This window comes from Lepidochelys olivacea (assembly GCF_965140295.1).
Source record: "Lepidochelys olivacea isolate rLepOli2 genome assembly, chromosome: 4".
Taxonomy (NCBI): Eukaryota; Metazoa; Chordata; order Testudines; family Cheloniidae; genus Lepidochelys; species Lepidochelys olivacea.
This window is the reverse complement of record NC_140414.1, coordinates 25,890,113-25,916,155: the sequence shown is the minus strand read 5'-3', so window position 1 is coordinate 25,916,155 and position 26,043 is coordinate 25,890,113. Positions and strand designations below refer to the sequence as shown.

Below are 26,043 nucleotides of genomic sequence, written 5' to 3'. Positions count from 1 at the left end.
AGTTATTGATCAAAGAAATTTTTAAGTTCCTTCATTTCCCTTTTGGTTTGCATTACACTTTATTTCCTGTTTCAGAGTAGCAGCCATGTTAGTCTGTATTCGCAAAACGAAAAGGAGTACCTGTGGCACCTTAGAGACTAACCAATTTATTTGAGCATAAGCTTTCGTGAGCTACAGCTCACTTCATCCACAGTATGCATCCGATGAAGTGAGCTGTAGCTCACGAAAGCTTATGCTCAAATAAATGTTAGCCTCTAGGGGTATGTCTACACTACGAAATTAGGTCGAATTTATAGAAGTCGGTTTTTTTGAAATCGGTTTTATATATTCGAGTGTGTGTGTCCCCACAGAAAATGCTCTAAGTGCATTAACTCGGCGGAGCGCTTCCACAGTACCGAGGCAAGCGTCGACTTCCGGAGCGTTGCACTGTGGGTAGCTATCCCACAGTTCCCGCAGTCTCCGCTGCCCATTGGAATTCTGGGTTGATATCCCAATGCCTGATGGGGCTAAAACATTGTCGCGGGTGGTTCTGGGTACATTTCGTCAGGCCCCCGTTCCCACCCTCCCTCCCCCCATGAAAGCAAGGGCAGACAATCATTTCGCGCCTTTTTTCTGTGCGGACGCCATACCAAGGCAAGCATGGAGGCCGCTGAGCTCATTTTGGCAATTAGGAGCACATCAACCACCACACGCATTATCCAGCAGTATATGCAGCACCAGAACATGGCAACGCGATACCGGGCGAGGAGGCGACGTCAGCGCGGTCCCGTGAGTGATCAGGACATGGACACAGATTTCTCTGAAAGCATGGGCCCTGCCAATGCATGCATCATGGTGCTAATGGGGCAGGTTCATGCTGTGGAACGCCGATTCTGGGCTCGGGAAACAAGCACAGACTGGTGGGACCGCATAGTGTTGCAGGTCTGGGACGATTCCCAGTGGCTGCGAAACTTTCGCATGCGTAAGGGCACTTTCATGGAACTTTGTGACTTGCTTTCCCCTGCCCTGAAGCGCATGAATACCAGGATGAGAGCAGCCCTCACAGTTGAGAAGCGAGTGGCGATAGCCCTGTGGAAGCTTGCAACGCCAGACAGCTACCGGTCAGTTGGGAATCAATTTGGAGTGGGCAAATCTACTGTGGGGGCTGCTGTGATGCAAGTAGCTCACGCAATCAAAGATCTGCTGATATCAAGGGTAGTGACCCTGGGAAATGTGCAGGTCATAGTGGATGGCTTTGCTGCAATGGGATTCCCTAACTGTGGTGGGGCTATAGACGGAACCCATATCCCTATCTTGGCACCGGAGCACCAAGCCGCCGAGTACATAAACCGCAAGGGGTACTTTTCGATAGTGCTGCAAGCTCTGGTGGATCACAAGGGACGTTTCACCAACATCAACGTGGGATGGCCGGGAAAGGTACATGACGCTCGCATCTTCAGGAACTCTGGTCTGTTTCAAAAGCTGCAGGAAGGGACTTTCTTCCCAGACCAGAAAATAACTGTTGGGGATGTTGAAATGCCTATATGTATCCTTGGGGACCCAGCCTACCCCTTAATGCCATGGCTCATGAAGCCGTACACAGGCAGCCTGGACAGTGGTCAGGAGCTGTTCAACTACAGGCTGAGCAAGTGCAGAATGGTGGTAGAATGTGCATTTGGACGTTTAAAGGCGCGCTGGCGCAGTTTACTGACTCGCTTAGACCTCAGCGAAACCAATATTCCCACTGTTATTACTGCTTGCTGTGTGCTCCACAATATCTGTGAGAGTAAGGGGGAGACGTTTATGGCGGGGTGGGAGGCTGAGGCAAATCGCCTAGCTGCTGGTTACACGCAGCCAGACACCAGGGCGGTTAAAAGAGCACAGGAGGGCGCGGTACGCATCAGAGAAGCTTTGAAAACCAGTTTCATGACTGGCCAGGCTACGCTGTGAAAGTTCTGTTTGTTTCTCCTTGATGAAACCCCCCGCCCCTTGGTTCACTCTACTTCCCTGTAAGCTAACCACCCTCCCCTCCTCCCTTTAATCACCGCTTGCAGAGGCAATAAAGTCATTGCTGCTTCACAGTCATGCATTCGTTATTCATTCATCACACAAATAGGGAGATGACTACCAAGGTATCCCAGGAGGGGTGGTGGAGGAGGGAAGGAAAATGCCACACAGCACTTTAAGCACAGCACTTTAAAAGTTTACAACTTTAAATTTTATTGAATGACAGCCTTCTTTTTTTTTGGGCAATCCTCTGTGGTGGAGTGGCTGGTTGGCCGGAGGCCCCCCCACCGCGTTCTTGGGCGTCTGGGTGTGGAGGCTATGGAACTTGGGAAGGAGGGCGGTTGGTTACAGAGGGGCAGCAGTGGCAGTCTGTGCTCCAGCTGCCTTTGCTGCAGCTCAACCATACACTGGAGCATTCTGGTTTGGTCCTGCAGCAGCCTCAGCATTGAATCCTGCCTCCTCTCATCACGCTGCCGCCACATTTGAGCTTCAGCCCTCTCTTCAGCCCGCCACTTACTCTCTTCAGCCCTCCACCTCTCCTCCCGGTCATTTTGTGCTTTCCTGCACTCTGACATTATTTGCCTCCACGCATTCGTCTGTGCTCTGTCAGTGTGGGAGGACAGCATGAGCTCGGAGAACATTTCATCGCGAGTGCGTTTTTTTTTTCTTTCTAAGCTTCACTAGCCTCTGGGAAGGAGAAGATCCTGTGATCATTGAAACACATGCAGCTGGTGGAGAAAAAAAAAGGGACAGCGGTATTTAAAAAGACACATTTTATAAAACAGTCGCTACACTCTTTCAGGGTAAACCTTGCTGTTAACATTACATACATAGCACATGTGCTTTCGTTACAAGGTCGCATTTTGCCTCCTCCCACCGCGTGACTACCCCCTCAACCTTCCCCCCTCCCTGTGGCTAACAGCAGCGAACATTTCTGTTCAGCCACAGGCAAACAGCCCAGCAGGAATGGGCTATACTGAGTGTCCCTGAAGAAAAGCACCCTATTTCAACCAGGTGACCATGAATTATATCTCACTCTCCTGAGGATAACACAGAGAGATAAAGAACGGATTTTGGTTGAATGCCAGCAAACATACACTGCAATGCTTTGTTCTACAGTGATTCCCGAGTATGTGTTACTGGCCTGGAGTGATAAAGTGTCCTACCATGAAGGACGAAATAAGGCTGCCCTCCCCAGAAACCTTTTGCAAAGGCTTTAGGACTACACCTAGGAGAACCGCAAATGCCAGGGCAAAGTAATCCTTTCACATGCTTGCTTTTAAACCATGTATAGCATTTTAAAAGGTACACTCACCAGAGGTCCCTTCTCCGCCTGCTGGGTCCAGGAGGCAGCCTTGGGTGGGTTCGGGGGGTACTGGCTCCAGGTCTAGGGTGAGAAACAGTTCCTGGCTGTCGGGAAAACCGGTTTCTCCGCTTGCTTGCTGTGAGCTATCTACAACCTCCTCCTCATCATCATCTTCTTCGTCCCCAAAACCTGCTTCCGTATTGCCTCCATCTCCATTGAAGAAGTCAAACAACACGGCTGGGGTAGTGGTGGCTGAACCCCCTAAAATGGCATGCAGCTCATCATAGAAGCGGCATGTTTGGGGCTCTGACCCAGAGCGGCTGTTCGCCTCTCTGGTTTTCTGGTAGGCTTGCCTCAGCTCCTTCAGTTTCACGCGGCACTGCTTCGGGTCCCTGTTATGGCCTCTGTCCTTCATGTCCTGGGAGATTTTCACAAAGGTTTTGGCATTTCAAAAACTGGAACGGAGTTCTGATAGCACGGATTCCTCTCCCCAAACAGCGATCAGATCCCGTACCTCCCGTTCGGTCCATGCTGGAGCTCTTTTGCGATTCTGGGACTCCATCATGGTCACCTGTGCTGATGAGCTCTGCATGGTCACCTGCAGCTTGCCACGCTGGCCAAACAGGAAATGAGATTCAAAAGTTTGTGGTTCTTTTCCTGTCTACCTGGCCAGTGCATCTGAGTTGAGAGTGCTGTCCAGAGCGGTCAGAATGGAGCACTCTGGGATAGCTCCCGGAGGCCAATACCATCGAATTGTGTCCACAGTACCCCAAATTCGAGCTGGGAACGTCGATTTAAGCGCTAATCCACTTGTCAGGGGTGGAGTAAGGAAATCGATTTTAAGAGCCCTTTAAGTCGAAATAAAGGGCTTCACTGTGTGGACGGGTGCAGGTTTAAATCGATTTAACGTTGCTAAATTCGACCTAAAGTCCTAGTGTAGACCAGGGCTAGGGCAACACAAGTGCTCCTTTTCTTTTTACTTTATTTCCTGTATTTTGAAACAGTTGCCAGTCAGAGAAAATTGCACTTGGTCTAACTGGCTTTGCCTAGTACCTTCAAGGATATACTCAAGTGTTGATGATTTTTATTAGGAGAGGAATTGCTCTAGCCTCCCTTGGTGGACCCATTTATGCCATAGGAGGGTTAGATGACAACACTTGCTTCAGTGATGTGGAGAGATATGACATTGAATCTGATCGATGGAGTGGAGTAGCATCAATGAATACGCCCAGAGGAGGAGTTGGCTCAGTGGCCCTTGTGGTAAGTTAATGCTTCCTTCTGAGTCAGTATTGAAACAATGCCTTGGCTTGGTATGAGGAGGCACTGGTCTAATGAAGGGGAGTCTTTCAAAGAAGACTTAAAACTGAGGCACTGACCACTTATAACCTTAGAAATACTGTGCAGTTTCTGAAAAAGTTCAGGGTGTTAACATCAGTGTTCCAGCCAAACTCCAGTGTATGGATTTACATTGTCATAACATTCAAAGTACTGTAGTGATCCTGTGATCAGTAGGTTGGCACTCCCAAAACAACTCTTCAATTATGGCCAAAACGTGACATATTATGTAAAAGAGAAGAGAGAAGGTTATGGATATCATTTTAAGCGTCAGATTTATCATAGCTGCTGTGTTAAACATACTGTGCCTGATGCACCACTGACTTCCACCTTTGTTGCGTAATGGATGGAATAGTCTACCAAATAGGATTTCTTCATTCACTCAGCTGCAGGTAGCATTTTGCACCAACATAAATGACTACGCAAGGTGCAAAGCATTGGAAAAAGCAGGTCCACTACAATTTTGTAACAGTTCCAGAGCACTTCATACGTATATAAACACAAATAATTTCACTCACCGGTGAAATTTAGCCTGCAATATGGCATCTTTATTAACATTACATAACAGCTGAAGACAGGAAATAAATACTATTTCCAATTAAGACAGCAGATGGATTTAGGTAGGCAAAATGTAACATTAAATGAATGATACAATGTGACACTTGGTAGTAGTGCTAAAATGTAACTTTCTTTTTTCTACTGTTTTCAAAGTCCATGTATTATTTCAGATATTCCCTCTTTTTTCTTTTTTTTTTTTTTTTAAAACAGTGCTAGCACAAATCAGTCACTGTGTTTGCCCATGGAAAAACAAATGTCTTCCAGGGGGTTGTGTACAGAAAAATTGTGGAGAGGTAAATTGTGAAATAAATTTACTTGGCTGTATTTTTAACTTCTTGGTCATGATTGTAGTACAAGCATTCTGCACGGTACAAATATGTGATCCTTGGGATTGACAGCCATTCCAGGATCAGTGCATATTCCTAAACAATCACTGCTCATTTAAAAAAAAAAAATCTCTGAAAAGGAACTGGGTGATGCAGTGTGATGTTGAATTTTACTACAAAAGTACTATTGACTTTTCATATGAAAGGCTAGTTCTATGCATGAAACGTCTCTGCTCAATCTTCTTTCAGAACTATGTGTATGCTGTTGGTGGCAATGATGGTGTAGCTTCTCTCTCCAGCGTAGAGAGATATAACCCCCATCTGGATAAGTGGATAGAAGTGAAAGAGATGGGTCAACGAAGAGCTGGCAATGGGGTTAGTGAACTCCATGGTTGCTTATACGTTGTAGGTAAGTAGGAGTGTTTCTTCCTAATTGATAGAAGAGACACTTTGTCCTATAAAAATGTGGATTGTGACTGAGAATGAAGCTGTTTCAACATAAAAAATGCTGTTATAATGTATAGAAAGTTAAAAATCTAAGTACTTTATAAACTTTTAAGCGCCTTCCAGGAGAATTAAAAAAAAAATACTCATGCATCTCGGTAAACCAAAAAAATGACCTGCTCTGTCCTGATTCTGGCTCTCTCTTATCCCTTGCCTTAAAATCAGGTCAGCACAGTCTGGAATGCTATTGCTATAAAGGAGAAGATTCTTTTGGCTGCTGACAAGATACCCGCTTTAAGGGCTGGCAGCTTTGGGGTGAAAGTCTGAATCTGTCATTCAGAGCATACTGTAATGCTTATTCCTCCCCATCCCCCACTAGTATTTATAAATAGGCAGGGGAGGGGGAAAGTGTCAGGATGGAGAACTGCGATATGAATAAGTTCCATGGGGGTTAAATTTATTCTACTACATTTAAGGTATTTGTGATTTAGTTGGATCTGGGGCAGCTGGAGTCTGAGACTAGGTGGCCTTTGAACATTAAACAAATCTAAAAATTAACCCCTACTTAATTTTTTCAGTTCAGACACAGTGTTTGCTCTGAGCCCCTTGACAATTCATTAAAGCTAGTCAATGCTTCCCAGTGGTAGAGATGAGTGGTGCAATTAGCTGTGCATTTCACAATATACCATGGACAGTTACAGAACATGTGCTCACTTGGTTTTTTTGAAATTTAAAAGTGAAGCTTTCATGTAAGACACTAATGTGATCTTAATTAATACCAGATTCATTGCACAGTGATTTTTACCCCTACTGTTTAGAAAATATAGAAGTACATCATAGTATAATTTCCCCTTTAAAAATAGACCCTGAGACATGTACATGTATCTCACACCTTTTCATTTGTTCACTGTGTGCCTGAGTTCAATAGTTTCTTTAGATTTATAGACTTTTAAAAACTTTTCTTTACTGCTTCACATTGAGTTCTGTTTTCCAAACTAAACTATACCTAATTTGTTTGTTTAATTTTGCATACATACCATAGAATTGCAATATGAATCACAAGATCACCAACTAAATAAAATTTTACATAATCTTAACTGGCCCGAGTTTTAATCTAACTTTGTCAGTGAGATTTTAAAAAATGACCTTGCTAACAGATTCTTAATATCGCCTTCTCTTTAAAACACAGAATCCCTTTCCCCCAACCCCCACTTTTTTTTTTTTTTTTTTTGAAAGCCATACCTTTGTAGTGTTTACTATTTAGAAGTGAGGTAGGAAGTGGTAGAAAAGGGTATGTGGTGTAGTTTTAGAGTTGAAGTGGCACTTACAGAAGCAATACAACTGTGGAAGAAACACAGCAGAGTAGTTCAGCACTGATGTTCAGAGCTGCATATGGGGTACAACTTCATGAGTGCTTTTAGTTAGTTGACAGTATGCTTGGATCTAAAGCAGATTGCAGCACTTACTGACATTTATTTTCTGGCATGTTATGAAATGTTGACTAGCTTGAGTAGTCTGCAAAAGAGAGACAGCCAGAACATTCCTTAAGTAGAAAGGACACGCATGACTACAAGCCTGTATGCATGTAAATCTACAGTTGAAGAAACCAAAACGTCCAGAAGGTTCAGTAAGTCTTTATGGTATGGATTAATCGAAATAACATGGTGAAAGTTGTAGTGCATAGAGATGAGTCTCTGGCCTTAATGAATCCTTTAAGAGAATCTCTGGGTAATTACAGCAGGTCCTGTTGGGAGTCCCTTATAGTTTAGTTTCATTGCATATTGATATTTAACTCCTGATTATTTCCATTTGGTTATTAAGTACTTACATGCACTCTTTTCTTCCTTTGTCTCTAGAAAAGCCAATGTACTTGTTCACTGCTTGCTCATTTTCATTGTACATATTGGTATCCTTTATAGAATAGGAAATATTCTCATCAAGAGTAAGTTTAGCCCCATTTTATTCTGAGAATTACTATATGCATGTGCTGAGGAAACAAGCACAAGGACTCTCAACAATCTTTGGGGAGAAGAGTTAAAAACAAACAGCAAGAGGTGGTCTTGTGATCACTGTGCCACAGTGGCCAAAGTTTTCAAATGTAAGGGCCTAAAATTAAAGCACCGCAAGCAGTCTGTCTATTCAGAGGTGGTGAGCACCTGCCACTTCCTTTAACTTTTACACCTCTGAAAACTTAAGGCACACACTGCTACCTAAATATTGATTTTAGGTACTTAACTTCAGGCACCCATGTTTGAAAAATGTGGCCATTGTACAGCCAACCAGTTGAATATTATGCAGTCTGAATACTGGACTCCAGCATTACTAAAATCTCCCTCCTAACAAACAGTAATGTAATGTCTTTCTTTGTAGGTGGCTTTGATGACAACTCTCCATTGAGCTCTGTTGAAAGGTTTGATCCTCGCAGTAACAAATGGGAGTATGTAGCAGAACTTACAACCCCCAGGGGTGGAGTTGGCATAGCAACACTAATGGGTAAAATTTTTGCAGTTGGTGGTCATAATGGCAATGCATACCTGAACACAGTGGAAGCCTTTGATCCAGAGATGAACAGGTAATTCTGAGTTAGATGAAGACAGGTGATGATGGCTTCATGTATACAGTGTAGAATCACTGTGGCCCTTAAACTAGGAAAGTTATTTGAATAATTTTTCTCCTTTATCTCAGTATGCTACTCCAGATAGTGGGTAGCAAGAAATAACGCAGGTTTTTAATATCTTGTAAAATAAGCTATCATGACTGAGCACGTGATTGTCCTCAACAGGTAACTGAGCAATTTTACTCAGTGACAGCTGAGGGATATTTAATGCAAATCCTAGACTTGTCGAATTACCTAAAAGTGTATTTTTAAAAGTGCTGTCTTGTATGGACTAAGTGCATACATCTAACAACAAATACTCAATCTAGTTACATTAATGGATATAAAGAATTCAGTTTTCTCTAGGAACATAGTTCAAATCTAGGATTGAAGTTCTAATTATAATGTATTTAGTGATTTCACATTAGTCTCTACTAGAAAGGAGACTGATCTCAAACACCACAAATTGGCACTTTAGGCCCAGCCTTCAGTCTCTCCCATCGTGTTAGCAGTTGTGGCTTAAGCCATATGTCATTGAAAAGGTAACTCTTGTGCAGCCTTTCATTAGTCTCTGATTTGACCTATGACCTTAGTGATCATGTTAGACAAAACTATTACTTCAAAAAAGTTTGACATGGTTTTATGAAAATTTATGGCCATGGATGGCTCTGATCTTCATGGAGGCTGCTGTCTTCCATATAAAGAATCCCATCTGTTTATCACCTTGAATAAGTAGAAAGGGCACTAAACTGCTCTTGTTTTTTGGGGGTAAAATTAATATGTATTTAAGAATAAATACTTAATTTTTCTTGATATGCAGATGAATACACTTATTAATGTGCTCCCTCTATACCTTTGGCTTTTTTTCTCACTTACAAGTTCATACCTCCCATCTCCTCACTGAGGCATAGGAAGCTTCTCTCGTCAGAGTATGATAAATAAGATTAGTGTAAGGCAAAATTGGATTAATCCAATGAATTTATTAGCCTAGTTTCATTACTTCTCCATGCCTGAGAGACTTTATTTTCAATAAGGAGCTAGCTGGTAAGGAAATTACACCTAACTCTCTCTGGCCTCAAAATGTAGTTGGGTGCAGAAAAGAAGAAAATAATTTATAAGTACAACATTTCAAGAGTAAGGTGGATGCAATTCTTCAAAGTTATGAGTAAATGTAGATTTGTTTTAAATTAAGTGGTAAAACATTCAAACTAATGCTTTCCCCTTAAATTAATACAATGGAGGCCTCATTTCTCCTAGAGAGAACGTACCAACTTTAATTAAGATATTGGGGTAGAGAACTTTTCAAGGGAAAAAAACTAACACCTCCCCTTGTCTTTCTTGCTTCACCATTTTCTCTAGGTGGGAGCTTGTTGGATCTGTTTCTCACTGCAGAGCTGGAGCAGGTGTAGCTGTGTGCTCTTGTCTTAGTAGTCAGATCCGTGATGTTGGTCAGGGATCCAACAATGTGGTTGATTGTATGTGAACTCAGATTCAAGCCCCGAGCAACTCTCCAGAATTTCAGAAGATCCTGATAAGACTCCAGGATGGAGGCAGACGACGACAACAGCGTTGCTCTGGGGTTTTTAATTATTATCCTACATGGTAGATAAATACTGAATGACTCTTATGTGTGGTAACTATGAAAAGCTGAGTCCTAATTTTCAAGTTTTCTGACGTTTATCTGATTCAGAAAAGTCTGGGTAAACATGAAATAAGGACCCTGTTTTTTATTTGAAAGTAGATAGCCCTTTATAACTTTCTGAAGGTACAAAAAATATTTGAGGGGCATTAATCTGGAGCATTTATAATTACATAAAATATACATAGGCTGTGGTTAAAGAGTTGCACTTTGAATTGTTGAGCCATAAAACTACTTCCCTCCCGCCCACTCTCCCAAAAAACAAGAAAACTTTGATTCTAGGATACACACTGGAGTGTGTTTTTAATATGTACATTCTGATAAATACAAGAGCCTTTTTTAAAAAAAAAGCCTAGTTCTGTAGCACTTTAGACAGGAATAAAGCATCTTAACCCTTTGGAGGTTATTTTTCCTATTGTATACCTGAGGCTCAAGATATAGAGGTTCATTACCTGACTGACAGGGGGCTGAGAAGCAGGCACTGAGCATCTCTGAAAATCAAATTAGTTGCTCTTGTTACAAAGCTGAGAATAAAATCCAGAGTTCTGGCCTGTTTATGTGGGATTTAGCCACTGGAACATGTCTCCTCTCTCATGCCTCCAGTTAACCCTATATTAAGAACCACCTTAAGAGTGAAAGCATGCGTGAGGCTTCCTGTATAACTGTCTTATTTTAATAGAAGTGATTTGTCTAGATAGGCACCATTTACTGGTCCTTTCTTACAAATTACTGTATTCCTGAAAACAGGAATGCACAATGGGAAGAAATCCCTTTTTCTAAATGTTATTTTCAGCTGCTTACATGTTCAGTTTTAGTAATCCAGTGATACGGTGTGAGGTTAGCGTCACTTTCAGGAAGAGTACAGATGTGATGGTTTCAGACACAAACAGGCTTACTTATCTTGTGGATATTCTAGTCTGAGCCCCAGAATGAAACAAAACTTCAAATGAAGAATTCCATCTGTTGGAGTCTAAAGTCTCTTTAAACAAAAGGAAGTTAGTAGCAACACAAGTGATACATCAAGGGATTAACAGTCTTTCCTAGTTGCAGTTTGTCTGTCAGATGCAGTGATAAATTCTAATTCAAAAATAGACCTAAACTGTGCTGTCATTAGACTGTTTCCCCACTGAAATACCAGGAACCTATATTTAAGCCATTAATCAGCTTTAGTTAGTGTATAATTGTATATAAATATTTATTTAAAATTTGTTTAACTTTAAATGTGTTTGAGAACCTCTTTCAGGCTTTTCAAGATTACCACCTCAACCATTATTTATAACATGGTTCCTGCTGGTAAAACTGAGATGTTCATAGGAATTTTTTACATCTTGTGTAGGTGCTTGCCTTTGTCTCAGTAGCATGAAGTGGTACCCTCATATTCAAACTGTCATCATTTTGTTGACTGATTTGCAGTTAAGGTTTAAGCAACTGCCTTTTGGGTAAGTCTGACCTTTTGATTTAACTTGACAGGACAGAATTGTTAAAACTTGAATTGCTTCAGTCTTAATGTTTAACAATTTTAAAGAGTGTTCTTCCATTGGGAGTTAATCTAGCTTCATTTTGGTGTGTAGCTTTATGTATTGGAATTGTATTTTTGATTATCCAGTGCTGACCATATAGTGGCCACCTCAGACATTAATCACTTATTTCCTCTTGGTTGATACTCTACATCAAATTAAAATACTGATGAGGGAGGTATATGGATACTCATAGAATTTCTTAGAGGGCACCATAACCTCAGTTGACTTGGCAGAAAACCGAAGAAATGGCAACACTGCATTGTACAAAGACTTAATATACGTGTGGAGAGCCTAAAATTCAAGAGCAGCTTGAGCAAAAGATTTTCACAGTCCTGAATTTTCTTGACAAGTTCAACAGTTAACTTAGGATAACTGTACAGTGTTAGGTATTGAAACACTTGTAGAGACTATGACAACAGGGTGGGGTTGGAGCAAAGTATGAGAATGAAAATCCTATATTTCTTAAAGAAATATTTATGTGGGTTATTCTGTATATTCCATGCCATACTAGGGAAGCTGTAGCTTTATCAGCAGTCCCAAAGCACTGCTTTAGTATTGCACTAACATGTTTTAAAACTGTTTTGTATTTCAAATTGATTGTAGTCTGGATATTCAGTGGACAAAATGCAGAATGGACTGGTGTAATTATACTGAAATATATGGAGGTTGCAATAAAATATATTTGTACTTCAAGCTATTACTCTATTTAATTCCTAGCATAACTGGAACTCCCCCTAGGGATAGATATTAACAGCTACACATATTTATCGAGTTGTTTAGAGCCCTTTTTCCTCCTTCTCAAGCCTGCAGCTTTGGGGCCACACCCTTTCTGGCTAAGGAGAGCTAAATGGAGTGCAGCCTGCACCACCCCTAAACAGTTAAGTATCTGTACAACATGAAGTAGTGTTCTCTGCACCTAAGGTGACATCACAGCATGGGAGGCCTGGAGAGGAAGGGTGGCTTTACAGGTCACAGTTGTCAATGACAGCCCTGTGGGCCTGTCCACATTACAGCAGCCTTGTGTATGGACTACAGCACTTCCACTGTGGCGTACAAACCCTAGCATGCAGGGTAAGTGGAACCTCAGAAGGTAGCTTTATAGCTGTCATCTGCTGTGCTTGCCTTGCCCTACACCACAGCCCATACAGGGCTTGTAGAAACCCTTTACATCAATCCAGCCCTCTTACTTGATGTCAGGAGCTGGAGTACCCTGCAATGCTGTCCAGAGAGCTTCCTGCAGCACAATACAGCCACTTTGCTACCAGATCAACCAGCATTGGTGCTTTTCAATTTACATCCAACTCCACTTAGTTTCTGGCTTTTAATAAGCATTAAAACAGGCAGCTACTAGTACTGTTAGCAGCCCTTACTTATTTGCAGCTTCACTATTCTCAAAGTATGCAGATGTCTTTCCATTTTAAATGCATATTTGATTCTGCTTGCTGAAAGGAAGCAGGGAAATAAAGGCAGCTTTTAGTGGAAATAGAAATGATATGGGAACACATTTCTTACCAATTATTGCCCTGACTGGGGAAAATTGAATTCAAGTCAAATGTAGCTAAATTTAAAACAGTTAAGTGACAACTAAATCTGGTGGTTTGATAAGAGAACCCTTTATTCCTTATTCTAGCTCATCCATACTTGATTAAGGAAGACAGTTGGAACATTTCTATTTAATCTACCAGAGGTGAGGATAGCAGAAAACTCTAAACTAAACAGAGCGGAATTAGTCTGGAGCAAAGGATGCTCTCTCCCTGCCCCCAAGCTTTTAAAACAAAACTATTTTTATATAGTGATCATCTGCAGGTTAAAATAATTCTGGATGTTTCATATGAAGTGTCTCTTCCTTTTTAATTCTCACCAAGTCTCATTTCACAATGCTGAGTGAACAACCACAGCTCTGTCAGAGAAGCATTTTCTTTAAAGAAAACTGTTGCTGTGTATATCCACATTGTGGGCTTAAATTTCAAGGTGAGGCAGACTTGGTAAGGTAGGTGTCTTAGGCCTGGGATATTACACATGTGAGTGGTGGGGGGTTGGTGACATTTTCATTCTAGCAGAAGTCAGTGTACATGCAGTGACACCAGCCCAAAAAAAAGCATTTTTGGTAGTACAGCCTCTTTTTTTGGGGGGGGGGGGGGGAGACACGACAACTGATGGAAATTATCCTAGGAAAAAGTATGTCTACAGTAGAAAGATATGCCAGTATAGGTATAGTGGCAAACTTTTTCTAGTATAGGCCTGGCCTTAAAAATACAGCAGTTGAAAATGTGATAGTGAAGTAATTGCCCTTTTTATAATTTTGGGGAGAACAAATATTTACTTGGGGCAATGAATGTGTGAGCTTAATGGAACAACTCATGTGCATGAAGGTATTCATGCATGTTTGCAGTAGCAGAGGGAGTGATGTAACTCAAATCTGGGAAATACTGTTCCACCTTTTTTGCTCTCACATGAGTAAGTTCAGAATCATGCTGCAAAACTGGCTTCTCAGACATCTAAACAAGGCAGAAGACAGTGCTGGTGGTTGCTTTATTGTGGTTTTTAAATCAGAAAGAAGATTGAGTAGCCTCTAGTGGCAGCAGTTGCCTATGACTATTAACTGACGTTATTTGGGGCCTCAGCTCTTTGCAAAAACAAATGCATGGAGAGAAAATTGCCAGACTAACAAGAAAACAAAGTCAGTTTTAATTTAAGCAGAGAGTTACTATAAAAAGCTAAGAAGAGAAGCGCTTACTGTTGTAGAACCAAATTGCCCCCTCTTTCACAATGTGTTGTTTCCAGGCCCCAGACTTATCCATTCCCAAGAAATACTTATCTCCTGAATGCAAAAACGAGTCAGTTTTCAGATATCAGCCTGTTATAAGTGCCATGACACATGGAAACTACCAAGAGCAAAAAGCTAAACTGCAATTACTTTGCTGAAAAATCCTTTTCAAATCATCCACGTAGGATCAAAAGCTAGCTGAATATTTACCTTAGATAATTGACTATAATGCATATGCTTTTTAATGGATACAGACAAATATGAGTGCTCAGCATAACAGGAGCCTTGCTGAATGTTTTAACAAGGTGTACCAGGTAAGGGGGAAGAGAACATTTTAGTTGCATAAGTCATGGAGGGATCATAATAGACAAGTCAGAAACAAAAGTCAGAGTTTTGCTCCTGTGTAGAGCAAAACATGTGGAAGTTGGAATCATAGGGCCAGATTCTCAACTGAAGTCAGTGGAGCTACACCAGTTCGTGCCATCTGAGGATCTAGCCCCACGGTCTATAGGAATACTTCTATCTTCCATGTTTACCTTTTCATAACTCAAATTATTGTACCTGTTTAAATATTACCTTGTGCTGCTTCCAGGAAACCCAGTGAATCAAATAAGATAGGGAACTCCTTTTAACTGCCCTCAGGAGAAAGAGCTCACCTTAACCAGTACACACCATCTACAAGAAGTAGTGAGGGAAAGCAGTGAAGCCAGAGCCATGAGTGGCGGAGAAATGACTTAACTGAGTGGTCCTGCATGAAGTCGAGCCAGCATCTAACGCTTCCTGCTCAGAGGACAGCATGACTTATCTGTGCTGAATGCAGAATTTATGCACAGGTTTTGGTCCTTTCGAGAGTCCAAAAGAGCTGTAGTCACAAATGGAAACAGATGCTGCATGGCCCTGCGTAGGCTTGGGGATAGATCCTGTAAATGGAACGGCACAGGTGGGACCCTACAGCCATGTGGAGCCCCACTGCTCTCAATGGGGCCCACTACAAGTCCAGTAGTGCACACACATGCAATAAATTACAGGAGTGGGCCTGGAGTCAGACATTCCCATTTTATAGTAAAACCACACTTCAGTGTAGTGTGGTTTTATTTATGAACACTTAGAAACACACTTTACAGTTGGCCAGCTAAATGGTATTCCACCAAGTCCTCCGTATGAATGCCCTGGTTCTGTTGAAACCCCCTTTAAGCTATTTCAGCTCAAATATTAACGTCGGTCTTAACTGCGGTGCAATGCCAGAACAGCCACTTTTGCAGGAACTGTTGCTCCTTGGAACATCAGTGCAAACTTCCCCAAATAGTTCAGTCGGAGTGATTTCATTTAGTTTTTCCCTGGCTGGAAGTTGATATGACGCAATAGTCCCACACAAGCTTGAATAACCTTAAGAAAATTGTCACAAAAATACCCACAACCACCTTGTAAAAGTCATTTCATATTGTAACTGGGTTGCTTACCTTACCAGTTGCTGCCTCAGTTTTCCTCAGAGTAGCAGGCAGTCTCCTCCTGGGGGATAAGTGAGTGGGGTTTAGCCATCTGGGCAAACCTCAGAATTCTTCCACTTTCGGTGACTAACAAAACAAAACAGCCCTTCTCCCGGTTAATAATGCAAGGTTGCTCTCCATGGGCTGAATGGTCTTCGCCCATCCCAAACCCAGCTTTTTATTTACCCTGTTGACTCAGGTGTAACTCCATAGTGTGATCAGCTCTTCCCCAGGATTCAGAAGTTATAAATCTGACTTCCCCAGACCCAGTAAATAGTTCTTTGCCCTCATCAAGCTTAATGGATCCTTACCTTGATGCTACAGGGTTGAAAGAATTGCTTCTTCCCTTGCTAGAAGCCCCCAAATAAAGACTTGCCTTACCACTGAGCCTCCAGCCCACACCAGTCTTATATTGCTTCAGGCCTGTTCCTTCTTGACTCATCGCTCCCACAAGCTCCCTTTAAGTCCTGTCTCCTCACAGGTTTTTTTCCACAGCCTTCCGTCAGGGCTCCCTGGACAAGAGCTCTTCTCTTGGATTCAGCACCTCCTGCAGCTCTCTCACTTGAGAGCTATAGAGAGCTCCTTTGGTAGTCACATGATGCTTCTCGATCACCTGATCTCTCCCAGGCTACATCTTCTGGGCTCCCTATAGACAACATTTCTCAGCAATCCATTGCTTTTAAGGGCTGAGCCCTCTTAGCCCCCATTCTTAAAGGCACACACATTTTCAGATTTCCCTCAATCCTCTTGGTCCTGTGAACGTACAAAACTAGTCAAGTTTAACCAGGTGAAGTTTTCCTTTTTGAATAAAACTTTTGAAGCAACTTCTGTTAGGGGTCCTGCAACCCTTTCTGAATATATGGAAGATTAAATTTCTGCTCCAAGATAGATTTGAAAATTAAATTCTTCACCTCTGCCAGTTCAGAGCACCTTAGTGACAACTATTCAGTTAGATTCTTGAGCATTTCAGTTTTTCTGTGAATTATTTAAGTCCCTATCCTTGAGAAGGGGGCCCTGATAGAGCTACAGCAACCCGTTTCCATTTTCTCCATTTGATCCTTTCATACTGGATTACAGTGAACCAATTTTTGATGCAAGACTCACTATAGAAAGTGAAAGAATCTGAGGTTCAAGGATTTGATTAGCTCTTAATCAAAAGAAATCCCTATGACAACGTACACTTTTATGTGTTTATGAAACACTGTTTGGACTAGCCAGCCTACTCACATACAAGGTACAAGAAGCAACAGCTCATAAGGTATTCAATGATATGGGATAGATGCATAGCTTTCAAAGCAGAGAGAGAAGTGAGCTGTAGCTCACAAAAGCTTATGCTCAAATAAATCGGTTAGTCTCTAAGGTGCCACAAGTCCTCCTTTTCTTTTTGCGAATACAGACTAACACGGCTGCTACTCTGAAACTAGTAACTATAGTTCCGCATCAAGATTTGCCTGACTAAATCCTCACTCTTGGGAAGCTGCTACCCCCAACATGCGAGCTCAGGATCTTCTATTCGGTGGGACTGTGGTAAGCAGTGATTGCAGACCTATCCTCAGTGGGCAACTGCTCCCCCCTTCAGTCCCTTATTACTGAGTCCACAGTTTATCTCATAGGACTCAGGCCTTGTTGTCAAAATGATCTGCTTTATATCTTGTGCCTCACATAGTTGTGAGTAACATGGCACGGACAACTGCATGTGTACCTTGCGGAGAGGCACAATCCTGACCAATGCTGCCTCTCTTTCAGCCTCAAGACCTAATGGACTGGAATTCTTACTTATGGAAGCAGTTCCTCTTGTCCTGTCGATTGATGCCAGTCTGGACCATCCTGCAGCGATGATAAGGGGGTCTTTGATACTGAAGTCTCATTTGCTTAATGTGCATGCCATACACCTGGTGAAGTGGGAGTTCCTCAGTTTCACAAGCTGGACAGCCGGGGTGGTACAGAGATCACCTCTGCACTTCATTGGGCTAAGAAAGCTGATGCCTGGACTCAGTGTTTAGCACTCTGTGCAGAGATTCCCTGCACAGAGTCTCCATCTGCCTGAGAAATGCAGGCCCCTGCTATGAGATCAGATATTTCTGAAAATGAGACAATTGCACTACAGAGCTGTAAAGCCATTTAATAGCTAGGAATGTATTTTATACGAACCCTTCCAGATTTACACTGAAGTGAAACCCTACAGAGAAAATGATGGGTAAAAAAATAATTTGAAACCCCCATAGTCTGTTTTCAATTAGCAGAGGACACCTTTCCGTGGAAACGGATAGAGCAAAGTGAAGACTTCAACAGTGACTTGTCTGCAGTAGAAACTCTTAGGGGTAGAAACTAAGTAATGCCAATGCTGTTTTAAAATAGTTCCCACAGATTTAAATTTCTAAAGATGGAATTAAAGATTTCAACTGTAAAGAAAAAAAATGTTATATACTCTTCTATAGATCCACAAAATAAGACTACCACTAACCCACTTTGCTATTATTTGGAAAGATATTTCAGGGCCCACTGTCATGCTGAGACACATAACAACCAGTAGAGGGGGCTGATAAGCCACAACTATAGTAGAACTTCAGCATTACAACCAACAGAGTTACAGACTGACCGGTCAACCACGCACCTCGTTTGGGGTGTGGGGGAGGGAGGGAAGAAAAGCAAATATAGCTTTTTACTGTTAATGAATTGCTAGCACAGAGAGGGGCTTTTAAAAAAGCCCCAACAAACCACAAGTATCATTATTGTTTAGAATAATTGGGGCTAAATTCTGACACCCTTACTTGAAGCCCTGACTTTTGCATAGCAGCTACTCGACACACAGTCCTATTAGATTTCAGAGTCAACTTGTGGACTCTTTGCAGAGTAAGGTACTGCATAAAGGGTCACAGAATCTGGCCATTGGCGAATTTTACAAACAGAGTTGAACTAAGTCTTGCTCAAGAAATGCTCATATAACTAAAATTCAGTTGATTGTTGAAACTCAGAAGCCTTGGTATTCAAAGATTTTGTGACTACACAGCTAAAATTACATGATATTGTTACTATTTCCTGATTGGATGACCTAACTTTTATAAATTATTATAAATTACTTCTGCTTCTACAAATTTTGTTTCTGAATTAAAGGAATCTCTGCTGTGAGCTTGAAATGTGCTATTTGGGAACAATTATATGAGTAGACAAATATTTGCAACAACGAACAACAAAGAGGAACAGGCCAAATCAAAATTCTGGTTTTAATCTGAGAAACTGTTTAAACAGGATTTTTTTTAATTACAGGTAAAACAAGTTTTGAAAAGTCTCAGCAAACCACCACCATTTCCATAAAATTGGTTTTTCATAATACTGGGCTTTAACTAGTCATCCAGTTGGTGATTCTAAGTAGCAAGTTCAGTATCTGGCAAAGAAAGTATAGGTATCAGCAATACAAACTTTCCCTGATCTGCTCTGTGATCTAGAAACATCACATTGGTAGGAAAGGGAGAGCAGTTTGGTTTTTCCTTGCCAGTCCGTTCTTTGCCCTCTGAGCTGCTAACAAGGAAGCCCATTGTGCTAGAGGTTGGAGTGAGGTGATCACTGTTCCATTAGTGAGTGAGATTAATTTCAAATAGGCCAGTCAGTCAGTCATCAGATAATAATTCAGTCAATTAACCTGTTCGGCTTGGATTAGAACCAACAACTTGTAACTCCCTGTTGAATGCAGCTTAGTTTTAAAAGTGATTTCAGTCTACATTATTTTTTGCGGATGCTTTCTTCTGACACTTGGCATACAATTTTGCAAACCTAAGTCCTTTATTCTAGATGCTCCATTTTAATTCTCTTCTGGCTGCTTTTGCCACATCTGTATTTGTTTTGTGTGTTCTCTTGGCTGGAACTGGAAAAAGATATAGCAACGCTAGCCAGGAGATTTAACTTTTATTTGTAGTGTTTTCTTGGCTCTCTCAACAAGTTCAGTGCTGCTGTCACTTCTTGACATTTTAAAGAGACTCTTATTGGCTTCCTGGGTCAGTTTCATCTTCAATCTGTCCTAATAGAAAAAAGTATGCAGACAGCCACAGAATTTCCACCACAAGGGAAGGACTTGGCCTGCCAAAAGGGAGAGCAGAAGCTGTCATGCTTCATCATTTTAAAAGTAACAAAAATAAAGTGGCTCTTTTTCCCCCTTCAACCTGTGTCCAGCAATTCGGTTTCATCTGAACTGGCTTAGACAAGTTCTAAAGATTTTCCACTGGAACTGTAACTTGATCTTTTAATTGTTGTGCAGAGCCTACATGAAGGGTTGCTGAAGCCAGTGTTCACATATTGCTAGAGGTCCCCTGGAGATAATAAAGCATGTGTGCTATGGACCAGGGAAGCAAGCAAACAAGCATGCCTACTTGTGGCTGGATGTCCTGCTTTCTGAGGTGCCCCCTACTAATCTGACTACGTACCAGAAGAATTTCTCCAATGGGTATTAAATTAATGGTCCCCAAAATTAATGCTCTAAGCAGGAAACTATGCAGTTATAACTGTGCCTGGGTGTAGCAGAGAGACTTGCTTACGATTACATAGCCAGCAAGAAAATGTTTCCATGTCTTCATTTGCTTGATGGATGATGGGTCACTCGGGCCAAGAACCATAAGTAAATTGTCTCCCCTCCCACACACATTTTGCAAGAGTGAAAAAAATGGAACCGTGCACATCAGTGCACCTAAGCCAGCATGGGCCACTGGGATGTGCTGGTAAAGCCAGGCACTGTCCTGACACAACCTATGTCAGCGTGGTGACTGAACAGCAGCCAGCTGAATCAAACAGAGCAGATTACAGCCACCCAAGTCACTGCACTTAGGAGTTGACCAGAACATCACTCCAGAAAGCTGGCTTTCCCCTTTGTCCCCTCCCACCATCACGTTCCGGAAGTGGTTGGCAAATCAGGGGCAGTGCAGGGCTGAATTTCCAGAAAGGAGAGGGAAAAGGAGGTATTGCCGCCCAAATAAACTTCCTTTCTTGTAGCTGTGATGGGGGCACCACGGCAGCTACCACTGTTCTTCTGTAATGTCTGCTTCCATGTGTGCTTTCAGACTAAGACCTTCAGGGTAGGCTCCACTAACATATGCCAAAGCTCCCTCCATCACAGCCTGTAAGAAGTTAACCTCTTGAGTAAGGAGTTCACATGTAAAGGCCACGCCCCATTCCGGGCACACACTTGCCATGTTTGGTAATGTCTGTATCAGTGCTTTTAAGCCTCTAAACCCTTTGAGATGGGAACCCATTCTAAGTCTGTCACTGATATTCCATTGTACAGCTTTGTGTACACATACAGTGCTACGTAGAGTAACTAAAGAGACAGGTCTCTCAGCTTTAGAGCCCCCTTGTCTCCAAAGTACCCACAGGCTGGCTGACCTTCAGGGAATGCTGCCATGCCTAGGTTTTCATGCAGGCATTTTTGAGCAGGGGGCAGCCCAAGGAGTATTGATGTTTAGTTTTTGGTTGTTGCTAATTTAGTTGAGACTGTTTTGCTAAAATAACTGCCAAACGTGCTTGAGTAAATGTAAACAGGTGCCTATTTTGCATCTTTTGCTATAAAAATAAATAGACAACAAACATAGCATTGGACCTATGAAGTCAGAGAGAGAGAGGCAGACAGACACAAAAACACACCTTGTGGGTAAGGATCCTTTGAGGCCCCGACTCAGCAAAACATTTAAGCTCCTGGGCCTAGATCCTCAAAGAAATGTAGATGCCTACCTCCCACATCCTTAACTTCCACTGAAAACAAGAGGGACCTAAGCATGTGCCTTAGCACTTTGCTGAAGTGAGGCCTAAGGGTCTAACCAAACTGAAATATCAAGGGGGAGGGTTAAAAGTAAACTGTAAATTAAGAAACAGCAATTTGATACCTGGTCTTGTTATTGGGCGAGATCAGATCACCCCAGTAAAACTCATCTCTCTGATTATTTTCATGAGTCCAATGCATGCAGCCAAAACGGGGGTCACACCGCACAATCCCATCAACAGGATACAATAATGCTTTGCTCTTAGTGCATGAAGTCTCCAGCCACAGAGCTCAGCCTCACAGTATCCCTATGAGGTAGGGACATATCACCCCTGGGAACCTGGAGCACAAGAGGGTGAAAGTGACTTGCTCATGAAAGCCAATTATTTTTTCCCTAAACACATTTTATCTTTACATGTTCCACCCTGACATCTCTCTTGTCAAAATAATTTCAACACAAATAAATCAAAATTTGCTTTAATATGCATATAGATATATAGACACGCAGCAATTCATCCTTGATACAGAGAACAACAAACAGAAGATCCGTGGCACACTTCTTTGGAGAAATCTTTCACATACTTTTTCTCTTAACAGATCAACTAAGTTTTTTTTCACAGATCTGGTTTTAGTCTCTTTAAAGGATTGTGCAAGGCAGCTAAATCTTATTCACAGAAGCCCCAGAATGCAGTTTCATTGCTGGAAGTAGTTAAAATACATCAATTCCCCCTTCTGGTTTTCTTTACACATCCTCCCATAAGAGGCTTCATCTCGCAAGGTGCCGAACACCCTCTACTCCCAGTGAAGCCGACAGGAGTTGAAGGAGCTCAGCACCTTTCAGAATTGGGCTCCAAGACCATAGCTGTACCCCATTACACGTGAAGAACTGCTGATGAGAAGAGATGGTTAAGGACGATTCAACATGGTTATTTTTAAGACCAGTGTTCCCCATTCATAAACGAGACAATTTACTTTTAAAAACTAAACACGTGCGCTCACACTCGCACAAAACCAGACTGGGGTGATACCAACACTTGATTTACCCACTAAAACAATGGGGGAGAGGGAGGAGCCCCCTTGCTTGAGCACATCCAAAACACAATCACACAGCAACAATCTGGAAAGAAAAAGACTGTGTACTTGTCAACTGACCCGATGTACAGTAGTTTTTTATCAATATGCCATGATTCATTCTCCGCCTGGACCGTTGGCAACATTAATACTGCCCGTGCTATCGTCCTGTAACAAAAATCACTTAACTAAAGAAAACCACTATTCTTAAGACCTTCACCCCACTGCCTTCATTCTGAAAATTACATTTCACTGCTATAGCTTGGCTGCTGAGCATCAAGCTTTCTGAAAGAAAACTAGACCGTTCTCTATGTAATTCAAAATAGCTAGAAAAACTATTGAAAAAGCTCAGTTCAGGGAGTTTACTGTGATTTCTGTGGCAAGCAAAAGGTTTACAAACTTGATCATCATCTTAGAAATATTTTTTTATTATGATAGACCGTGCATGGAATCTAAACGTTGACAAGAACCAGACACTGCTTCGGTGGACAGACATGCACCTTCAATTTACAAACCAATAAATTTATAAAGAGACATCAGGCGGGTTGCCTTTTCATTTTTGTTTGCTTATTTAACAAGGTCAAACAACATTGCTGTTCTGTTCTGAGATGAAATACTGGCCCCAAAGAAAAAGTCAACCTCTGCTTTACTAAGTGGGAGAGGGAAAATAACCTGGTACTTTAACAAGACAGATCCATGCAAAACAGATGGCATTGTGGTACAGTTAGTATTCACACAGTTCGTAGCTTCAGAAAAGCAGATAAAAACAAATTCAGAAATGCTGTTGCTGGCCCAGGACTCCTGTTGATTTGTGGTGGTGACAGTGGTTACTAAAAGTGCAATGGATACAAAGCAAAGGTTGCCAAAAAGATAATGTAGTGTTTAGAGAAAGGTATGGGGCTCAGAGATTGCATTCAAACTTATTGCAGCTGTTTGGCTTCACAGCCAAAAAGTATTATTGGCCTCCAAAAAGGGAATGGGACAAGCAGAGTCAAAGAAGAGAAAAATACAAGTCTTTAAGATGAAGCAAATGCAAAATAGATTATACACCATTTCATAATTAGGTTTGGTCAATAAAAGGTCAATAAATACATCAAAGAACAAACATTTCTTTAAAATACCTTCATAATACATTACCAGGGAAACCCACCCTCATGAAAAGTCAGGCCAATTTGATTGGACCCACACTCTCTCTGCAAATAGACTTCTCTGCACTGTACATATTTATAGGCTTTGTCCAGTCTACACGTTTCATCTTTTGTTTTCAGTTTAGTACGATAATACTAAAGTGCAGGGGAGTTCTGGCACTACCATTTTATCCTCCGCTCTGTTTAGTGTAAGACTTCAAACTGGCGAGGGAAATAGAAATGGAGAACCTGGGAATAAGAAATCTCACCACAAGTTAATGAAATAGCATAGCATCCAATTCTCAGTTGGTGTAAATAGGTTCATTGATTTAATGGAGCTGTGCCTATGTACACCTGCGGAGGATCTGGTCCATTCAGTGGAAGGTTGTTTCTCAGAGACTGGTACCTAGTGCTGCCTTTCATGTTCCCATTTCTGGAGTATAAAAGGCTACAGGGAATCATAGTGATGAGCAAAAATTTGTTGTGCAAAGAATCAAAATTTCCCCACATTCATATTCAATATTCTTGGGGGGAAAAGCCTTGTAACAAAAATGTACAAGTGACTTCTCTTGCTTTTTACTTAAAGTCTCAAAATGGCTGTTTCCTACCTCATTTACTATAGGTGATTTCAAAGTTGATCTGTACCCTTCTTAATCTTATACATTTCCTTTCCTTCACCCCTCCGTCCCCACCTTTTTTGCTTTTCTCCAGTGGAGTTTGATCAATACTTTGGAAAACAATTCACTTTATGAAACAGGGAGTTGGAGTGGGGCCTTTTTTTGGAGGTCATTTGGATAACCAGGTTCTAAATCATCCATTTCATTTGGTTTAAGTGTCTCCAGGAAGGACAGATAAGAACATAGCTATTGCTGAAACAGCATCCTAGCCCCTCACCTAAATCAAACCAAACCTACACCATACATCCTAGGAGTGCCAAAACCAAAAGTAATTTTTCACAGGGTCTTTTCTTCGACTACAGAAGTCTAAATCAATCTTTGGGCCCAATTTTAATGCCATACTGCTTGAAACATTAGCTTCAATGAATTCACTCCCAATTACTAACATGAATGAGTGTAGAATCAGGCTCATTGTGCCTGTGTTGTGATGAAAGTAGCATAAGCTGAAATTTTAGCTTTATGGTCCTTTTTTGTCTTCCTACTTCAATATAAGTCTTGCCTTTGGGATTTTAAATGTGCAGTGAAAAAATGCATTTGCTTAAAAAAATCCTTTATATTTCTATATACAGTATTTGTAACAGCAACAGATCTCATGAATATTAAACGGGGTTCAGCAGCCACTACATATTACAAACTACATAAAAAAAGGGTCCACCGTTAGGAACTATTCTCTTAGGTGCAATGCACATTGCAAAAATGACCTGAATTATATCACAATATTGCATACAGATATGCAAAAATCATCCTTCCAAGGAAAAATTACATTCTCAACACAAAACAGAGAGGAAAACAAAACCCAGCACAAACAAGCATACTGCCACTCAAAAGAAACAAACTCCCTTTCTCACTGATTCTGGAGATAAAAGAAATTGAAAATGGAGGAAGCACTCAGAGTGAGTGATGAGAATCACAACTTTGGGCATTAGGAGACCAAATCTGAGGTGGTCAGAACTCTCCTCCCCACAGTGTTTTATAAATATATTACTACATTACAGCGTGGGTGAGGATTACAGTGTCCTTTACTCACTGAGTGAGCACTGCTTTCTCCCATATCACGCCTTGAAACCTGTTCATGGCATGTGCATAGCACACCACAAATCTGGTCTTCCATTATTGCTCTCTTAACTAGTTTGTTAGACTATTTTGAAAAAGGCCCATAGCTTTGCCTCTGACAAACCATTCACAAACCAGCCAATATTGGACATTAAAGACCAGACTGCTTAGAGATCTCATGAAATATCCTGCAGCTATTGCATTAGGACGCAGGGCTGATGTCTGCATGTTGTAATGCTCCCGTCTCACAGAACCTTTGGATTTCAACCACCTGTTCTTTATCCAACAGGAAAGGGCAATAAGTGTTAGATACAGGAGAACTTCAAACAGCATCTTCAAGTACAGCAAATTACGCTTAAATAAAAATAATTTAGAGACAAAACACTGCCATGCAGAGTGAGAAGGCAG

At 41.6% G+C, this 26,043-nt stretch overlaps 1 protein-coding gene across 5 annotated transcripts in view; it reads left to right on the top strand.

Annotated features, from left to right (window-relative positions):
- KLHL8 (kelch like family member 8) overlaps nt 1-12,397 on the top strand; it is a 49,796-nt gene extending 37,399 nt beyond the window's left edge. For all 5 annotated transcript variants that reach the window (XM_084627395.1, XM_084627394.1, XM_084627396.1 and 2 more), the window contains exons 7-10: nt 4,384-4,552; nt 5,761-5,920; nt 8,326-8,527; nt 9,911-12,397. In XM_084627395.1, coding sequence (XP_084483521.1) covers nt 4,384-4,552; nt 5,761-5,920; nt 8,326-8,527; nt 9,911-10,034 — 655 coding nt within the window. In that variant the 3' untranslated portion in view covers nt 10,035-12,397. The remainder of the gene's footprint in view (nt 1-4,383; nt 4,553-5,760; nt 5,921-8,325; nt 8,528-9,910) is intronic.
- The last annotated feature ends 13,646 nt before the right edge of the window (nt 12,398-26,043 follow it).